Genomic DNA, 18,996 nt, shown 5'->3' on the forward strand with positions numbered 1-18,996 from the left:
AAACTCCGCGCCGAGTTTGAATTCTGCGACAACCCGAACACCAAATTGGCATCCAAAAAAGAAACCTCTACCAAACACTCTTTAAAACCTCTGCAGTTCAACAGGCAGCTTCTACTAGTGCTGAAATCAAACTCCAACTGGACCGGCGCTGAAGTTCTGAGCACATTGGGCACCGGTGGGGCACATTTTTATTTCGTTTTCTCCATCAACATTTGATCATGTAAATCAAAAACCTTGATGAAGCACCGATTGGTCACCTGAGACTGCTCACAATCGCACACAGCTTGTTGCTTCCAAACAATAACAGCACATTGACGGAAGTGTTTCAGACAAATACATAAAAATAAGCTCTGCCGATGGCCACCAAAGAACCGATTTTACGATCACCCGAACTCTTCTGCCGGAAGAAAGATACACATGTTGTACATGTAGCTATTTTAAACCAACGGCACGATATAGCAAACATTTTAAATATCCTAATTCACAAGTCACAAAGTCCTTTTCAAAAGGCTTTGAGAAGGCTTTAACAACTAACGCAGAACACAACAAGTGATAATTGATCACTCAAATGGTACGAAATCAACTGAAGCATGCTCATGAAGTATAGTAATAGTGCAGTGATTCCCAAACACTAGTGTGCCCTGGGAAATGATAAAATTTCACTGGTCCAAAAATATATAAGTATAAATAAAACACTTAAAATGTGTCTTTGTTCATCTATCAATGTCAGCATCATACAGTGACATCCAGAACAATTGAGGTTTGTGAGTAAACCGAAACGAAAATAGGATACATGTACTTTTTGTGACGTTTTTGTCTGGTCGAGTGGGTTTTGAATGTAAAAAAAATGTGCCTCTGCTCCAAAAAGGTTGGGAAACACTGCACTAGTCAACTTTTGCAGAGAGGAAGTCAGCAGTCTACTTTGTGACTACTGTGCAACCTCCAAAGTACAGTTTGAAATTTCCCTTTTGTGAGGAATCACTCATGGCTCCTCGCTACAACCAGTTTGACATCGATGATTGGGATGCACATTGTATGGTCACCCCTAACGGTTTAAATCTAATCTGCCACATGTCAAAGTTAAGTGTGAGTAAATACTCAAGTCTACCGTAAGGGTTTTCATGCAGTTACAACTGAAAATATTTAAAGCCGATTGCTTGTTCGCGCTGTCGATGTCTTGATAGTAGAGGGAGTCATTTAAGTTTTGGTTTAGTCGGTCGATTTGACACATGTAAGAATGTTAAAATGTTCAGTAAGTCATTCACTGGCAGCAGAGTTCAAATGGGTCTTTGGCGTCTCTCGCCGTCAATGGGAGTGAATGAGTTGACTGAATTATCGCTTGCAATCTTACGGGGCAGCGACGAACGGATTGTGGTGAACTTTGAAGGATCCACTGGAAATACAAATCGACTAGCTGGCACAGACCAACGGTCGTGTGTTTTCTCATTCCTAACGTAAAACACATTTGTACATGTTAGTAGAACTTTTAGATGACGACGGGCCATCTTAAAAGCAACTGTGCTGTCCTGCAACAAGCAACCAGATATTCAGGTGTTACAAAGGAAGGCCGTATTTGTTATACCAGTCATATTCATCATCATCATCATCATCATGAGTCACAGTACAATTTGGTTGAAACGCTTTGAATGCACTCTTAAGTGTTTTCTGAGATTTCCTGAGGGGAGTTGTGTGTGAGCGAGATAAAATTGACAAACACTAAAGAGCAACTCCACATTCCCTCGTGTACAGTGATTGCACGTACAGGACATTTGCGGTGTTGGCTATTTCGCCTAGTCACAGATTTTGGAACTGATTGTGTTTGACATTGGAGGTTCTGCCCTGTACAATATCCTGAGTGTTACACGTAGAGGGTTAATAAGGCTGATGGGAATCATCTTTGAGTCACTGATGGCGTCGCAGTACACTCGCCTGAGTTACGTGCGGGCAGCGTGTGGTTGGTTCCCACTGGGTGACAGTGTGGATGTGGGTGTGAATGGTTGTTTTTCACGATCTATGCCCTACAACTGACCGCCGACCAGTTCGGGGTAGTCGGCCTTCCGCCCGAAGTAAAGTGGGATAGGCTCCAGCGACCCTGTTCCAGGATCAGCGGCGTTGAAAATGGATGGAAGGAATCATTTTTGTTTTATGTTGACGTGACAATTTGTATTTGTATCATATCTGGTTAAATTGCATACCGATGAGTCAAACGCAAAGCCTCCCATCTGCAGGATTTTATGATTAGCCATTTTCACGTTGGTGTCTGCAATATAATCTTGCCCTTGGTTGTGACCTTTAAGTCCAAACAAAACCTGTGATCAGGTTCGCTGGGGAAATTTCGCAGTGATCAGATTTCAGAAAGGAGGTGCTATGTTTTTTGGCCAAGGATGATCCTCAATATAATAATAAGGCACGTTGTGAAGGTCTACTCACACCCTAGGTTGGTTTCACCGTGTTTCTTGCATTGATAAAAGCCATGCCATGAGTTCTGAAGTGCGTGTTGAGATCAGTGGCCCTGTCAAAATGTTTGCCGCACACTTTACAGTTAAGCGTGTCGTCATCTTCCTGACCGTGAGTTTGCGAGGAGGGCGATGTGGGGAAACCAAGAGAATTCTCATCGAGCTTCTTGCTGTTAACGGGAGACAACGCCGCGCCCACGATCAGGGCTTGATGTTGATCGGTGAACGCGTCTCGGACCTTGTGGGTGATAAAGAGGTGGCGTGCCAACGACTTGCTCGAAGTGAAGCAGGCGCCGCACTGAGTGCACTGCTGCCCGCCGCCCTCCACCCCGACTCGATGCTGGCTAATGTGCGCCTGGAACGTGGCCTGGTCTTCCGTGGTGAAGCCGCAGGGAGCGCAGCGGAACCCGGACTCGGGAGGAGAATAGGAGGCCGGCGCGAAGGATGATTTTAACTTTTTTGAGGGAGAGTACTCTTCGTTGTGTTCTGTCTTGGCGGCCGCTCGGCGTCTATGGCGAGTCAGCGAAGCGCCGTCATGTTCCGAGGAGCTGTCGGCCTCATCTGTGCCTCCCTGCTCAGAAGGCGCCATTTTTACATTAGAAATACACTTAATCCCACCTCATGAGGTACAACTGCTTCAAACAAGCTTAAGCAAGTCAAATTGAAACATCTTAGACTCTTTTGAAGGGCACTTCAATCAACCTGACATTTAACGGCAAGATAAATTTGTCCTCATTTGAAGACAAATAAAAGCCAATTTGTGCCTTGTGTAAACCCATAAGGTGCATAAAAAATAGTCCCCTCATCCTCTCCACCATCATTTCCCATATAATCTTAATTATGCTAATGAGCAAAATGCTAATTACATAACTCTCAAATCAATTTCTAATATAAATGCTTCGTTATTTACTGTTAGAGCCTAAGGCAGGGATGGGAAAACATGCGCTCAAGGGCTGCATTTGAGTTCTAAAACAGACAGATTGGTCAGGCGTACCTCCTGGTTCATGGCTTCCGCGCGGTGTCGAAGGTGGACGTGCTTGTCCAACATCGCTCGGCTGCTGAATGATTTCTTGCTGCCTGTACAGAACCTACAAACACAAAAAAATGTTCAATGTATAGATTGATAGGAGGTCAAAGTAAAGAAATATATGCATGCATGACAAAATAAACTACTTACAAAATGACTTTTCTAAGTCCCGTAATGTAAGAAAACACTCTTTTATCCCATATAACATAATTTGGAGGAAAAAGTGGCAAATGAACACTCAAATTTGAGCTTTTAATTACTTTTTCCAAATGCTTTTTTCTTTTTTTTTTTACATCCAGGAAAGCCTTAACATAAACGATGGCTTGTTTGTGTCTGTGGTAACAGGGCGTCACTCACTGGCAGTGGAAGCGACTTGTAAGCTTGTGTTTGTCGCGGACGTGGCGTCTCAGACTGGATGCGGAGGAGAAGGAGCTTTCGCATTTGTTACAGGGAAAGTTCTTTAAGATCTAAAAGCGCGCGCGCACATACACACACACACACAAGGTGACATGAACAACAACTGCTGTCAAATGGGAACCGACTTAAAAAAAAAAAGATATATGACTTGAGTTAACAACCTTGCCATGTTGTTTAGCCATATGGCTGATGAACTCTTCCGAGTCAGTGTAGCATTCCTGGCAGTGAGCGCACTTCCACCCTGGCGTGGTGATGGTAGTCTCAGCGTTAACTTCCTTCTCGCCGTCTTCCCCGTCCGAACTTTCTATCTTGACCGCAGGCTGAGGACACAAAGAAGCAGCCGCTGGGGCGGAGGCTAATTCTTGCTTGGATGTCTTGTGGCTCTAAAGAATAAGAACGAAGAAATACAGTTAAAAAGTGACCAGTGATGAATGAGTCCAATAATAAGCATGAGTATACCTTAAAATGTTCCATCAGTGCACTTCTCTGAGAAAACATCTTGGTGCATTCGGGACATTTATACAGGTGAACTTTTTGAGTGGCTAAATGTGTATCGAAGTGGACGTACAGCAAGGACTTGTGCGTGAAAACTGTATCACACATCACACATTTGTAGATCAACCTGTAAGAAACAAGAAATGTTGTGCTGTTAAGAGGCGCATTCAGAATGGAAACGCGTAACCTGGCTGCGTGCGTCGTACATGGCCTGGCCTTCGGTTAACGCAGGATGCTGGGTTGTGATGTGGCTCTGTACACTGGGTGCCGATTTGAAGGCCATGGGACAGCTGGGGCACTTGTGGAAAATGTCACAGTGGGCCTGTTGGATGTGCGCCTTCACTGAATTCAGCCCTCCAAACACCACCAGACAACTGGAGCATCTGTACGGACAAAAACAAGAGCGTGCAATCAAAGGCGGACTCACCGTCAAGGCCAAACAATAACGGCAGATAGTGGAAAATTCCTCCCTCCTCCTTTGCTCAGCAGCGAGATGTAATAGTGTTATATTTATAAAACACAGGCTAAAGCTTCACGCATAAAAACACCTGCCTGTTCTCTGTCCATTATGTGCCTGTAGGTACAGTGATCCCTCGCTACTTTTTAAATATACATGGAGTACAGTACTGTATATGTTGCTCTATGTGACTCGCTGTTGTTTTGCAGCTTCTCACAGACCGTTTGCGGACTTAAAAAAATAAAGAAAAAGTAACCGGTTTATGTTAATTGGACGCTACTTCGCGGATTTTCGTTTATCGCGGGTGGTTTTCGTCCCCATTAACCGCGATAAACGAGGGATTACTGTATTCACAAAGGGTGAGTTTAGTTTTATTTTATCTTTACATCGCCCTGCCAGCTTCTCCTCTATTGGAGGCACTTGTGTGATGCCCCAGCAATGCCGTTCAAGAGTACATACAACATTTTTTAATAAGAGGCGCCTTGCTGCACACTGCTAAGTGCAGTGTGAAAAGGTCTTGATTATTGAACTTTCTTGCCGCTGCTCGATTTCCGTGTTCAACTGCGAACCCGATCAACTTAAGTTTGAACTCTGCGTTGTAAGCATGTCTCTAGCAAGGAGCCATTTGGGGGGGTCGACATATTACTGTAATAACCATACACAAGGCGCATCGGATTTTAAGGCGCTGTGACCTTTTAAGAAAATACGGTAAGTGTTTTGGGATCAATGTTTGTGGAAATATTACCAATATTTTAGGGGAGGGGCATCAATTCTTAACATTTTTCCCTTTGGTTTACTGTATATTACAAAGACTAATCGAACAGCCGGTATGGGCTGATGACATACCTGTACCCGATGCGTCGTGAAAAGTGCAAACAAGCGTGTTCCAGATGTGACTGAAAGACTTGGTGCTTGGCGGTGCCACCGCACTCGGGGCAAACGCACGGTGGACTGCCTTGATGGATGCGCTGATGAGCTGCCGCGCTGCAGGTGTTGGGCAGCAGCATCGGAGGGGAGCATTCGGTGCATTGCTGGAGAGGAAGAAAATAAAGTATTCAGAGCTTGTGTATGCAATTCGAGAGGAAACAAAATGTAGACTCACTGTGGTTTCAGGTTGTTTGATTTCTTGGAAATGTTGGATCACCTCCATTTTGCTGCTAAAGTGAGTCTGACATTCTGGACATTTATTACCAATGTGCCGGACAGTGTCAGATTTCTTGTTCACAGACGCTTGCTGTGGCTGCCCTTTGGCCTGGAAGGTGGACTGTCCTAAAACAGATGATGACAGTGTATGCAAGGGAACCTGACATTTCAAATACTTGTATAACCCCTTCAAAAGTATTTGTCAAAGATGCTTAATTTTACAATCAATTATTCCCTCAGGAAATCACGGAAAGTGAATTCATCGTTTCCAAAGTTGAACTTTTGCCATCATAAAACGCTGTTTTTTTTAAAAATAAAATTTTACAATTTTTTTCCCCGAAGTTGTTCAGTTTGGAAGGTTATTTGTATTCAGATGTTCAGGCACGGCATCAAAAAGCAAACATATTCCAGACAACAAAAGCTGGACACTGACCACTGAGTTCAATCTGGTTTATCATCTGCTCCAAGGACACAGGTTTCATGACAAGGTGCGAGCATTGCATGATCAGGCCTCGCTCTTTGTGCTCCCGGGCGTGTAAAAGCAGGCTGCACTTGTTGTAGAAGGCCAGCCGCTTGGCGCAGTGGTTGCATGTCACCTCGATGCGCAGCGAACGCCGGTCGTAGTGGCGGGCCAGGCTCTGCTCCAGTGCGAAGACGTCGCCACACTCCAAACAGCGGTAACCCTGTCGAGTGTCATGGACATGATGTGACATCAGCACTGCAGTGCACATGAGGCTAGGATAAAAACAGGATCTAATGTTAATCATTATAGGCTTATAACTGGCCACCGTGTCCATCGGGGTTGTTTGATTTAAATTGACTTAAATCAAACCCAAAAATAATATGTATGTAAATCAAGCACAATAAAAATGATATATTTCACCTTCATTTTCTTTTTTTGTAATTGGGAGAAATGGTTTATTTAAATACAGTGGTTCACTGAAATAGGAGTTGAATTTGTTCCTTGGAACCAAACCCAATAAGTAAATGTCATTAACCAGTTCCAGCCAATATTTGGCGAAGAAAAATAGCACTCTATAAATCATACAGTTATGACATAAATAAAAAGTTGAGAATCAGGCCCAACTAATTAGCAACCAGCCCATTTAACCGACCAAAATTCTTTTAAATTCTGCAAAAGTGAACAGCATTAGACGTGCCTTTTTGTGTGTGTGTGTGTGAAGTGAGTTGAGTTCGCTGCCACCAAACTGTGGATTTTGTCAGAGTTACCTGAGCCGGCAAAGGAAGGCCCCACTCAGCAGGAGGCGGGGAGCTCAAATCAGGTTTGTAGCTGGGCAGCAGGTTCTTATTGGTGAGAATCTTGTTGAAGATTTCCACCAGGTTGGTCTGGCTTTTGGATACGATGGCCCCACCGCTGGTGACTATGGAGGCAGGTCGGCTACTACACTGAGGGGAACTCTGGAGAGTCTTCTGACCCAGGCAGTGCAGGTTTATGCCACCGGGTCCAGCTGTTGAGTCGGTCATGGAGGGAAGAGGTGTCGTTTTGGCGACACTGACCACTATGGGGGAGGATTTAGGTTTGATGGTCACTGAACGTTTTTCTTTGACTGTCATTTCTGAACGAGATTGCTGGGAACCGCCCTTCTTAGATCTCGGATTATAAGCCTTTGGTGACAATTTGGAAGAATCCGGACCTTTAGAATTTGCTTTTGGACTTCTTTTAAGTGTCGTCTTCATTAAGCTTCCTGCGGGCACCTTAATTTTAACTTTGAGGGGCAACAATTCAGATGGTTCTGTTTTTGGAGACACGGTGTCAAAAGATGACTCCTCATTTACGGTTTCACCATCTCCTGCAGTCTTTCTGTTGTCATTAGGTCTGTCCTCTTGGCTTGGCTCGCTGTCCATAAGCTCCTTGTGGTTTTCCAACTCAGGGCTTCTATTGGGAAAAGGGAGCCCTGTCTCACTCGGCGGTGGACTCTCAGGTGAGTCCCTCTCATCAATCACATGCTCTGGATATTTCTCTTCTTGCACAGGTGCCAAATGACAGTTCTGAGCGCTCGCTGACGGTTGTGGCGATGCGAGGGAAACAGATTTCTCCTCATGCTTAGTCAACGCTTCAAGGGTACATGAGGTGGCCTCAGGGGAGACACACAGATCAGGTTGATGTCTGACGCTGTGTTTCAATTTCGGAGGGGACGGCATGACAAATTCTGGGCTTTCGTGGATCACCAGTGGGCTTCCCAAGTCTGGTTCAGAGTCGTCCTCATCCAAGTGAGAGGCCCCATTGTGAGATAAAGGGGATGACGGTACATGTGGGAGGAGGTGTGCTTCCTCCTTCTGAGGCAAGTCGGACTGCGGAGAGGAAGGAAAAGGCAACTGTGTGGATTCCAGTTGTGGCTGGGGCTTCAAACTCGTCACATCTTCAATCATGTTTCTGACCGAGCCAACCTCCATTGCATTCCCTTCGTTGTCATCGTTCAACTTCAGCAGTGAATGCTGTTGCCATGGTCCTGCGTTGGATCCTTCCTGGTCATTTGCAGCAGACCCATTAAATCTATTGGCAGTTTGGGCAGCAGTGAGATTTATCTTAACACAAGAGTCTAAAGGAGTGCTTGTAGTCTTGTCTTTTTTTCCAACATCATCTTCACAGGGCCTCACGGTGTTCATCACTATAACACTGACAGGAGGGGGGTCAGTGTGTGAGGCAAGGGAGTCTGGGTGGGATGAATTTTTTCTGTCATTAGCAGACACATTGTCCTCTTCTGGACTCGACTGTATGGCATCAATGTCGGGAATATCAAACGCCGCCAACAAATCATCAAAGTCTGGGGTCTTCACGTCCCCCATTGCCCGCATTCAGCTAAAAACCTGCCAATGCAAAACAAGAGTTATACAAAGGTCAACTGTTGAGGAGCTTTGTTAAATTTCCATGCACATCACAGTATGTCAAGAATATTATCATAACTATCTATATCAAATTATGAACGCTAAAACATTTAAAAGATGTACTGAGTCAGACTGGCATTCATAAATGAAAAGGAGAAAAGTGTACATTTATTTGCTGTGGCGGCGGTCGAAATTTGTTTTCCAAGTGCAGAATGCAGATCTCACACCTGTGTGCAGGTACATTTTACACTCTGGATAACATTGAGTCCTCGTGTTTAGTATGTATCAATCTTATGCTGCTTTACTCTGTCACTATTATCCTGTAGAGCAGGGGTGCCCAAACGTTTTGGATCGAAGATCTACTTTTCTATCAACTAACCTCACGGGATCTACCCTTACCGGCGCACGCACGAACACACACACACAAATTTAAGATTCACCTGCTTTATTTTATTTTTTAAATATGTTTTTTAGTGAAAATGAGACTGATTAGTGTGCAGTGTACATTAACACAAAAAATATATTACTAACATGTACAAAGACACCCAAATGGTTGTTTGTTTTTTTTCTTCTCGACACTCCTCGGATCTACTTGGGACCTGTCTTAGATCTACCGGTAGATCAGGATCTACCTAATGGACACCCCTGCTGTAGAGTTTTACACTTCAAAAGTGAACACCATTTCCCTTTATTCAACACACTCGTGAATCATTTTAAGTCGTGTCAACTCTGACAGTGTGGACAGATATTTTGAGGTACCTGTACAAAAGATTGACATTAAAAACAACATTATTTCAGTTTCAATTATTTTCCTTGCAGTAAAACATCAAAACGGCAAATTTTTGACCCAAGCCGGATATAAGGGTTAACAAAACATCCTGTCACCACTGCAGTTGGCGACAGAGAAAATTATGTGGCGTTTGGTGAATTACAATGTTGAACATAAACTGGTAGTTGTCGGGTTTACTCAAACGAACAGTTTGTAACGTAGTTTACGAGAGATGCGTTCGGCTCCAAGTGATGATTCAACAAGTGGTAGCTTCGGCTCAGAGCTCAACTTTAGCACGTCACGGCTAGCCGGCCACGCTAGCATCGGTCCTTTAAAAGTCGAAAAACACTAATGGGCGAGACAAACGGCTATTGTGTCAAAGTGTTGCGTTTAATGTATGTTATATACGAATAATTTAAGCATATAATTCGTCCCAAATCCTAATGTAATGCAGTTGCCTACCAGCGAATGTAGTCGAATCCTTACTTTCCACTCCGTCGCGCAAATAATACGTCATCACTCAGCGCGACCGAAATTACCGAACCAATACAGTACAGTACTACTGTAGTGCGTTTTGCTCAAATTTAAACTGGTGGGAAGCAACGAAGTACAAATACTTGATTATTGTACTTTAAATTCTATGTATAAATTGCACTGTAGTTCTCTCAACTTTACTTGAGGACTGCATTGAATTTTGACACTTTTTTTCTGCCCCATGTTTGAAACAGATAGCTGTGGAGTCTTGACTGTCAAAGTCGGCCCATCACTATTGCAAGCCCAGGTACTTTAGACTAGTCAAAAAAAATCTGCCATTTGTCACTCAATTCTTTCTATTCACAATTGGCATTTCAGATTTTAAAAAATTTACATTTGTCACTCAATTCTTCCTATTCACGATTGGCATTTTAGAAATCTGCACCTTCATTTCAAGAAAAATGACATCACTTTTGCCATTAATGAGATTTGTCATTACAGTTTCAGCTTCAGATGTGCACCATGTGAACAACATATCTCCAACAGAATTGTATATATACAAACCAGTTACAAATTATACAACATAATGTGCCATTTAGGATTGTGTAAATTTATTCAACATTTGAATTGAGATAATGTATTCACAAAAGATTCAAACAAACAAATTTGTTTGGAATCTGGGGGAAAAATATGGGGAAGAAATAATGGAACCTTAAGGTAAAATGTAATATTGAGACAGCAACATGAAGATGGTCGAACAAAAGCGAAACATGTTCACGGTGGTGTTAACTGATCCTATCACAAACTTCTCCCTTGATCTGCGTTATCATTTCTTTTTCTCCTCGTTCTTCTTGGAATCGGGTTTAGGCCCAGTCTGCGTTGCCAGGGAGCCCATGGCGTTACGGATGGCCTCATTGTTCGGGTCAACGCCAGGAAGGTTCTCCAGGACGCTCTGAAGGAACTCTGGATCCTGCATCACGTCATAGTCTTCTTCATCCTGAACACAGATTAGATATTTTTTTCATGAAATGCAAGCCCATATCGTTTGAAAGAACAAAAAAACAAACATTTACCTTGGTCTCACCAGAGTCCATGTCAGCACCAGTGTCCATATCTTCAGCACCAAACTCTACAATCGAATAGAAATGTTTGCTGACTCTGGATAAAATGATTCCGAAGATAACTGACCTCAATGCTAAATTTAGTTACATCCCACCACAACTGATGTTGACTGTGTCGTGTTTAACTTCAGCGGTTCCAGTGTATGTGTATGCGCCAATGACAGCACTCAAATGACTGAAAACGATCTCTGAAGATTTGGAAGTCTTCACCTGCTGCTGATCCTTGCATGGACATCTGTAGAGCATATGCAATCTGCTCGTCTTCTGTCATGCGGCTGAAATCTGGCAACACGGGTACTGCAGAGTCTGTACTTGGAACTGACATCTTTAACAGGGCGTCATCGGACTCTACGACAGAAAGAAAAGACATTTGAAAATAAAATTTTGAGTCTGGCTCAGCTTACATTAGGTAAAAGGCAGAATATTGCCTGTGGGCTTAACCTTCAAGTTTAAAACAAGCCCAGAGCTCCAGTGGCAAAAATTAAACAGGTCAAGTCGAGTCGAGTCCCCGCTAAATTTTACATCAAGTGTCCTAAAATTGACAACTTGAGTCAGATTCAAGTGTCAATCAAGCCCCCCCACCTCTAGTTTCTGATTTTTATATTTTACCATCAACGGGGGAGGGAATGCCAGCTTCAGCAGCGGATGCCACAGTGGCCCTACGGGCTTCATCCTCTTGTCTTTGTCTTTGCTCCTCCATCGACACCCTGAGAGCCTACGAGACCATAATGATGAGCCGGGGGTAACTTTAAATCAATTCAATGGGACCTCTGATATTGTCCCATTTCTTTATCTGGAGTAATATGTCTCAAAACGGCCAAAATCAGACCACAAATCAAAAACTCTGTGGTACGATGTGACACATTTGTGCTGTTGTGCTTACCAGGGCCAGTTCTGGGTCTGCACTGGGATCCACTCCAAACTCAAAGTCACTGGCACCCAAACCCAACGCGGCACCGCCTTCTCCGGCGAGGATGGGTGAGGATAGCAGAGCGTCCGCCAGACTGGGTCCCGGAGGTACTGTGACCAGATGGGAGCCACTGCCCTCTTTCCCATTCAGCGTGTTGATGAAGACCGTCAGCTTCTCGGTGTTCATTTCCTGCGAAGAAGAATCGCAGTGAGCTCGTGTGGTACAACACAGGGTTGCACGGTTTTGCATCAATGTCATTGTAAAAACCTCTTCTCCAAAGTTGATGATATCCACATTCACTTTTTCTTTCTTCAGGCGTTTTGCCATTTTGACCAGCTTGGGGGGGGGGGGGGGGGGAATAACTCATGTTGTGATTTAGAGAGCATTAAGACAAACAGAACACATCAAGACATAAGGACTGCTTTATTTCAACATCTTTTAATGTAGAAAAATATTTATTTACTTTTGTGTTTATATTACACCTGCAAACCTTTTGAGGAATCATTATTTAACATGCTTACCGTTTGGAGTTGGAAAAGAAAGCAACTGTAGAGGAAAACACCTCACCTCTTTCTCGTTGTCCTCCACTGGGCTGCCAACGAAGGCAATGATACGCATCTTGTGGTTTTTGCCCTGTCTGTGCTTCAATGCCAACTGCAAAGATAAGAATCAAAACAATAAGAATGAATGAACAGAAAAAAAGCATCAACTGACCGATTGAGCATGTTCCTATAGCATGTGGGAAATAAAGTTACCGTATTTTCACGACTATAAGGCGCCATTAAAAGTCTTAAATTTTCTCCAAAATGGACAGGACGCCTTATGATGCGGAGCGTCTTGTGTATGCGCCGAGTTCCAAAACCTGACTGACACCCTACATGCTGTTTATATAGAGAAAAGGCGGAAGTGACTGGACAGGCATGCGGCAAAGAAGTCGGCCAATCAGTGAAGGGTGGGCGTGTATATATACATAGATGGAGATCGAGAGAGAGAGAGAGAGAGAGAGAGAGAAGGCAGACGTGAGAGAGGACAGGCATGCGGGGGAGAAGTCCTCCAATGAGTGACGGGTGGGCGTGTAAGTGGACGCTAAAGGGACGTCCCAAGTAGGTACCAACACCTGTATAGAGTGTGGCTATGTGCATTGTTGCAAAACCACTTTGGTTTTGGTTTCGAAGAATCCCCGAAAATAAATTCTACAAAGAGACACGCCTACGAAGCTCAGTTCAAACTTCAAGCCATCGGTTATGCTTTTGGCATGTGTGCCCATCTCACACTAGCGGTGAAAAACCAAGTCAAGCAAATGAACTCGGAGCTTGCCGTTATTTCCGGGGGCTTGACTAAAGAACTCCACCCGCTGGACATCGGCATCAACCGGGCGTTCAAAGTAAAGTTGCGAGCGGCATGGGAACAATGGATGATCGATGGCAAACACAACTTTACAAAGAGTGAGAGGCAGCGCCGGGCGATTTACGCCACAATTTGCGAATGGATTGTGGCTGCTTGGACGAACGTGTCTGCTTGCACTGTTGTTCGAGTTTTTGGCAAAGCCGGCATAATTTCTGTGGAGCCACATGGCAATGAGAGTGACTCTGACAACGAGAGGGAAACACGACGTTTTTGATGGATTACCGGTACTTGCACAATTGTTAAATTCTGATACAGAGGATGAGGACTTTGATGGATTTCTGGGTGATGATTGATCGAAAAACGTGAGTACGTTGGCTAAATAAAATACAACAGAACTCAGTTTTGCTTCTGTTGCCTTTTTAAAAACGTGTTTTTAGCTTGTATCTGTATGTCTTGGCATGCTACCGTAGGCTTCAAGCTAACGTGTTTTTAGCGTGCGCGCATGCATGCCGTATGTTTAAGCTGTCGTATGTTTTACCACTATAAAACTGCGCCCAATAATACAGTGCGTTTTGTCTATGTGTAAAATACAGAAATAGCACCCATTAATGAGACTGCGCCCAACCATACGGTGCGCCGAATGGTCGTGAAAATACGGTAATGTGATTTTTGCTCCTGAACTTTAGTGTGCAGCGTCACATTTGTTTGTGTCACATATTTTTAGTAACTCAAAAAAAATAATTTCTTTCTTTGAAAGTTACAAGAGCACCACAACTTTCAAATTTAGAATTAAAGTTGAAAAATAAACAGACTCAATTTAAATTCAATACTGCTTATTTTCTCATGATTGAGAGCCACAGTAAAAGGATGAAAGAGCCACAGGTTGCACACCCCGTAGTGTATGGTGTAAAAATGTGCAATAATCACAAAATTAAGAAGAATGTATTATTTTTTTAAGGATGTGCATCATGATTTCATGCTTCAATGCCCATTGACATCATGCTGGTCCATATGTGCACACCTTGACCAGCAGGGGAAATGTGAGACTTACAAAATAAAAGAAAATGCACTCTTCTTGGATCAGCTTGTATTACCAGTACAGTAGTTGTTTTTCACAGAGGATAAAGAATATATGAGCTGGTACCAAATGGTGCAGCAGTGTTTGGAGACCACTAGCTTAGACAAAGTGTCAGAATGCTATAAAATGAAAAACTCACATGAGCTACCCTGATGCCAGTACAGAAGCTGATGTTTCCACGAGGCTGCACGGCATGCAGTTTTGAGAGTATCCTTCCTGTGTCTGGAGTCAATGTCGTCAAGACTTCACAGTTGCTGCGCAGGAAACAAACACCAGGCACTTGTTTTGTTGATAATATCATCAGTTTTCAGTAAAATGCATATTCAGTGAACTGAAATGTCGCTCACTTTGCCATGGTGATGAGGCCGACGTTGTTTTCAGGGTTGCTGCGAGTCTTGGAGTGACAAACAATATTAACTGCATCCTGCTGAGCTTGCAGTCTGGTGGGCAGAAAATCTCCATTGCGCATGTATTCACTGTTGTCCACACTGCAAGCAAACAAAAGGGAGATTCAAATGAAAAAGTAAGTTCACGATTAGTTATTCAATATATTTTTAATTCTATTTGGTGTTTGAGTGTGCCGAAAGAATATGATATAAATAGGCATACATGATTCAGACATTAAATTTATAGATTATTTATGAGCCGAGTATGAGAAAATATTTATAACTGAGACACAGATGCTCGAAAATTAATCTGTTAACAACAGACGCTTTGACAATGGCACTAGCTTCTGTCTCGTAGCTAACATTAGCGCTTTGAAATTCTCTCTTTTGTTGCACAAACCAAAACAAATAGCGAAAAATTACGTCCCATGGTTATCGTAAATAAATAAATACTCAGTGTGCCATCGGTAATTCCATAAAATGCCAAGTCAGTTACATAAAAACATCTTGTTTATCTTGCTACGCGTTAGCGTTGGGAGAGTGACTCAGGAAAAAGTCCAAAATACAATATTTGTCTCGAGCGGAGACGTTTAGCATCGAAATAAAACTGAAGCGGGTTCAACAATACGTCATATTATTTTCCTCGTGGCGTAAAATAGCATTCATGGTTAAATTCAAACTCGTTTTGCCATCCTTACCAAACCATAGTACTTTCCAGCACCATCTTGAAGTCAAGTCTCTTTAATGCGTCATTGTGGTGCATGATGGGTAATGTAGTTCTTGAGGTAAATTTGCGTTTTCACGAAAGAAAGCACGCTTCAGCCAGATGGCACCTGGTAGCGACAAAATCATTACTTTTGAGGAGACCCCCAAAATGGCAGGTTTGAAATCTGTTCAAACCAAATTACAGCAAAAAAAAGGAAAAAAAACGACTGCTCACTCCACTCAGGCAAGTTTCTTAAACTCCTGAAAATCCCTTCTATGAAAATGGAACGCGATGTCTTCTCTTTAGCAGATATATAGATACATCTAAAACCTTAACCTTCTTAACCAAGAATTTCAAGAAAGTGGATTTTCAGCAACCCCGCAAAATCTTGAATTCAAACTGACTTTTGAATACATTTTTGAATACATCGGCCCGGTAGTCAAGTGGTTAGCACGTCGACTTCACAGTGCAGAGGTACTGGGTTCGATTCCAGCTCCGGCCTCCCTCTGTGGAGTTTGTATGTTCTCCCCGGGCCTGCGTGGGTTTGCTCCGGGTACTCCGGCTTCCTCCCATGCTCCAAAGACATGCATGGCAGGCTGATTGATCAGTCGAAATTGTCCCTAGGTGTCAGTATGGGCGTGGATGGTTGTTCGTCTCTGTGGACCCTGCAATTGGCTGGCAACCAATTCAGGGTGTCCCCCGCCTACTGCCTGAAGAAAGCTGGGATATGCTCCAGCACCTCCCTCGATGAAGCGGTTTGGAAAATGAATGAATGAAAGACAGCAGGTCAACACTATAGATTGGTCAATAAATTGTCAGAGAAAATAACACCTACACTAGCAGTATAGACTTGTAAATAAAATAACAAATAAACTGTGACATAGGAGGTTGTTGTTATTTGTTGGATTAATTAGCTGCACATGGCCCAGCTTGGTTTAAAAAGAAATTAAAATTGGTTGATGGATTGGTTTCAGTGTGTTTAACACATTAAGATATAAGAATGTCAAAGCGGCTCTAACATCCTTCCTTTTTTCTGTACGTGGCCCTTGGAGGAAAAAGGTTGGTTGCCGCCAGTTTAACACCTGCTATGTTATCACGTCATTTTAGTTTCCTAACTTGTGATCTGCATTTCCTTTGTTTTCCTGTGTCTTCCGTGTCTCCCCATTATGTTGGTGTCAACTAATCAACTCTCTCGAACCCCTCACGTCTTGTCCAGGTGTTCCTCGTTGTCTCTTCACCGTGTTTGTATTTAGTTCTGTGTCTTCCATGCCATTCCTCCGTGACTATTGTCAATCATCACATGTGGCCTGACGCAGCGAGTTTCTCAGGTTGTATTTGCTGACTTGGTAAAGAACAGACTAGAGCTCTTCTCAGATTGCATGATTCAACCCACCAGTATGTGAAGCATTAAAAATCTTTATACATTGTAAATGTACAATTCATGCTCAATGGTGTGGTGCAGTGATAAAATGCGGACCTTTTAATTTCAGATGGAGAAACTCTTTGTTCTCACGGTGATGCTTGCATCATGTTGTGCACTCACCAAAGGTAAGAATCCATGTGTTCACGGTCACCCCCAAAAAAGGTTAAGCGGTTAAGATTAAAAATGGGGTTGAAACGCTGTGTTGTAAGTAATACAAGGGAAGATGCAATGAGCACGGTTGTTTGGGGGGGGGTTGTTGTTATTTTGGGGGGGGTTGCAACAATTGCATTATTTCACTTGAGGTGTGAAATTTGGTTTCATAGTAGGTCTCAATGACTAGTGACGAAAGACTAAGTGTACAATAAGCTTCTGATCTCAGTTTGTGCTGATAAAATGAACTATGTCTTTTGAAATCCACTGTTGTGATGACTTTAATCCTTTGTTTGTGCAGATCTTTCTGGCAAAGTCTTTGTGTTCCCCAAGGGGACAGCCAATGATCATGTGAAATTGATCACACCCAAGACATCCTTCAGTGCAGTCACCGTCTGTTTCAGGTAAAATGGAGTCAGCTGTGACCCTCTTGCTTTCAGTCCTCATCTTCAGAGGTGAAAGTGATGAAGCTGTATTTTATAGGGAAGGCAATAAAAAAAAGCCTTTACAAAATGGTATGTGTCTCCCACTAGTCTCAACACGGCATTCATTTATTGCCTTTGTAGAAAAACCTCATCTCATTTTTATTTATTTTTTTCGTGGGGAGGGGGTGTGGGAGGGCACCTGACAATGACCAACCACGGTTGCTCAGGTAACACCGATCACGACGCACGTTCTGAGTTCGGTCGTGTTTTGCAAGCTGAGCCATGATTGGTCAATACCTGAATGACAGTGGTGTCGTATTCAGTTAACATCAAGTGGCAAAATGGCGCCCCCATGAGGCGGGGGATAAAAACTGGGGTTTAAATCCCCTCCAAATAATTATGTACAGTAAATACCGGTAGAATTTCAGACTCTAAAACGAAGGTCTACTGTCCCAAAGTATATATTAGCAGTGTTGTGCTTGATGACTTACCTCTGGTGTGTCTACTCAGATTTGTCACAGATCTCACCAGGAACTATGTCCTCTTCTCTCTGGCCACACCGGCGCTCAGCAATGATTTAGTCATCTTCAAGCTCCAAACGGACAACCTGAGAGTTCACATTCGGCAAGGCGGCACGGACTTCCTGTCGCTGTCTTTTCCTTCCAACTCCTGGCATACATTGTGCGCCACCTGGGACTCTGAAAATGGAATTGCCCAATTGTGGATGGACGGCAAGCCCACCATCAAGAGGTTTATCCACTCTGGGCAGCCCATCACGGGCAAGCCGAGCATCATCCTCGGCCAAGAGCAGGACAAATATGAGGGAGGCTTTGATGCCTCTCAATCTTTCATTGGCATGATCTCGCGACTTCACATGTGGGACTACGTCCTGTCTCCAAAGGAGATCCGACGCTACGAGGAAGATTCAAACTTCACCCCGGGGAACGTCCTCAACTGGAGAGCCTTAGACTATGAAATCACCGGCAGAGTTTTGGTGGAAGATGAGCTCACGTTGTAGAAGTCTGAAATTACACTTGTGTATTATTAAACTTGCATTTGAAGATCATGTCTTGACTTTTGAGTTTTTCTTTTTGGAAGGCTAGATGGCCAACTAGAACAGTTGAATTAGATTTTTGGGGTTAATCACTGATCCTCATCGTGGACGGTGCCAGCACTGGTGGTGTTCTCCGCGTTGACTTGATCATGAAAAATATTCCACAAAATATTTTTGGAGATGAACGGGAATGAGAAATTGTGGCTACGGTTGTAATGCATTATGGCTTTTTTTTTTTTTTTTTAACCTGTTGATTTTTAAGTTTGGTTAAGTGCAACATTCAAGTGGGGATAGGTAATTTGCATTCAGTT

General features: G+C 43.3%; 3 protein-coding genes across 5 annotated transcripts; 1 reads left to right on the plus strand and 2 right to left on the minus strand.

Annotated features, from left to right (window-relative positions):
* Nucleotides 1-170: 170 nt before the first annotated feature.
* On the minus strand, nucleotides 171-10,149 carry znf687a (zinc finger protein 687a). Its single transcript, XM_052066171.1, has 11 exons — nucleotides 10,074-10,149; nucleotides 7,226-8,824; nucleotides 6,429-6,678; nucleotides 5,955-6,121; nucleotides 5,699-5,883; nucleotides 4,602-4,778; nucleotides 4,360-4,522; nucleotides 4,062-4,283; nucleotides 3,841-3,950; nucleotides 3,451-3,544; nucleotides 171-3,027 (listed from the first exon to the last, which is right to left on the minus strand). The coding sequence occupies exons 2-11, from the start codon at nucleotides 8,810-8,812 to the stop codon at nucleotides 2,434-2,436; spliced, it is 3,549 nt and encodes a 1,182-aa protein (XP_051922131.1). The 5' UTR covers nucleotides 8,813-8,824; nucleotides 10,074-10,149; the 3' UTR covers nucleotides 171-2,433.
* A 525-nt stretch (nucleotides 10,150-10,674) lies between these two features.
* On the minus strand, nucleotides 10,675-15,758 carry LOC127601153 (26S proteasome non-ATPase regulatory subunit 4-like). 2 transcript variants are annotated; one of them, XM_052066214.1, is made up of 10 exons: nucleotides 15,626-15,758; nucleotides 14,889-15,029; nucleotides 14,681-14,795; nucleotides 12,684-12,770; nucleotides 12,384-12,452; nucleotides 12,090-12,305; nucleotides 11,816-11,921; nucleotides 11,417-11,554; nucleotides 11,159-11,214; nucleotides 10,675-11,082 (listed from the first exon to the last, which is right to left on the minus strand). In XM_052066214.1, the coding sequence occupies exons 1-10, from the start codon at nucleotides 15,688-15,690 to the stop codon at nucleotides 10,912-10,914; spliced, it is 1,164 nt and encodes a 387-aa protein (XP_051922174.1). In that variant the 5' UTR covers nucleotides 15,691-15,758; the 3' UTR covers nucleotides 10,675-10,911. The 2 variants fall into 2 exon arrangements, with proteins under 2 accessions (XP_051922174.1, XP_051922175.1); XM_052066215.1 differs by having other exon boundaries at nucleotides 14,681-14,820.
* Nucleotides 15,759-16,930: 1,172 nt separating this feature from the next.
* Nucleotides 16,931-18,697, plus strand: LOC127601493 (C-reactive protein-like). 2 transcript variants are annotated; one of them, XM_052066818.1, is made up of 4 exons: nucleotides 16,931-17,028; nucleotides 17,124-17,181; nucleotides 17,508-17,610; nucleotides 18,142-18,697. In XM_052066818.1, exons 2-4 carry the CDS (start codon nucleotides 17,124-17,126, stop codon nucleotides 18,647-18,649), a joined length of 669 nt encoding a protein of 222 aa, XP_051922778.1. In that variant the 5' UTR covers nucleotides 16,931-17,028; the 3' UTR covers nucleotides 18,650-18,697. The 2 variants fall into 2 exon arrangements, with proteins under 2 accessions (XP_051922778.1, XP_051922779.1); XM_052066819.1 differs by having other exon boundaries at nucleotides 16,936-16,979.
* The last annotated feature ends 299 nt before the right edge of the window (nucleotides 18,698-18,996 follow it).

This window comes from Hippocampus zosterae, chromosome 5 (genome assembly GCF_025434085.1).
Source record: "Hippocampus zosterae strain Florida chromosome 5, ASM2543408v3, whole genome shotgun sequence".
Classification (NCBI taxonomy): domain Eukaryota; kingdom Metazoa; phylum Chordata; class Actinopteri; order Syngnathiformes; family Syngnathidae; genus Hippocampus; species Hippocampus zosterae.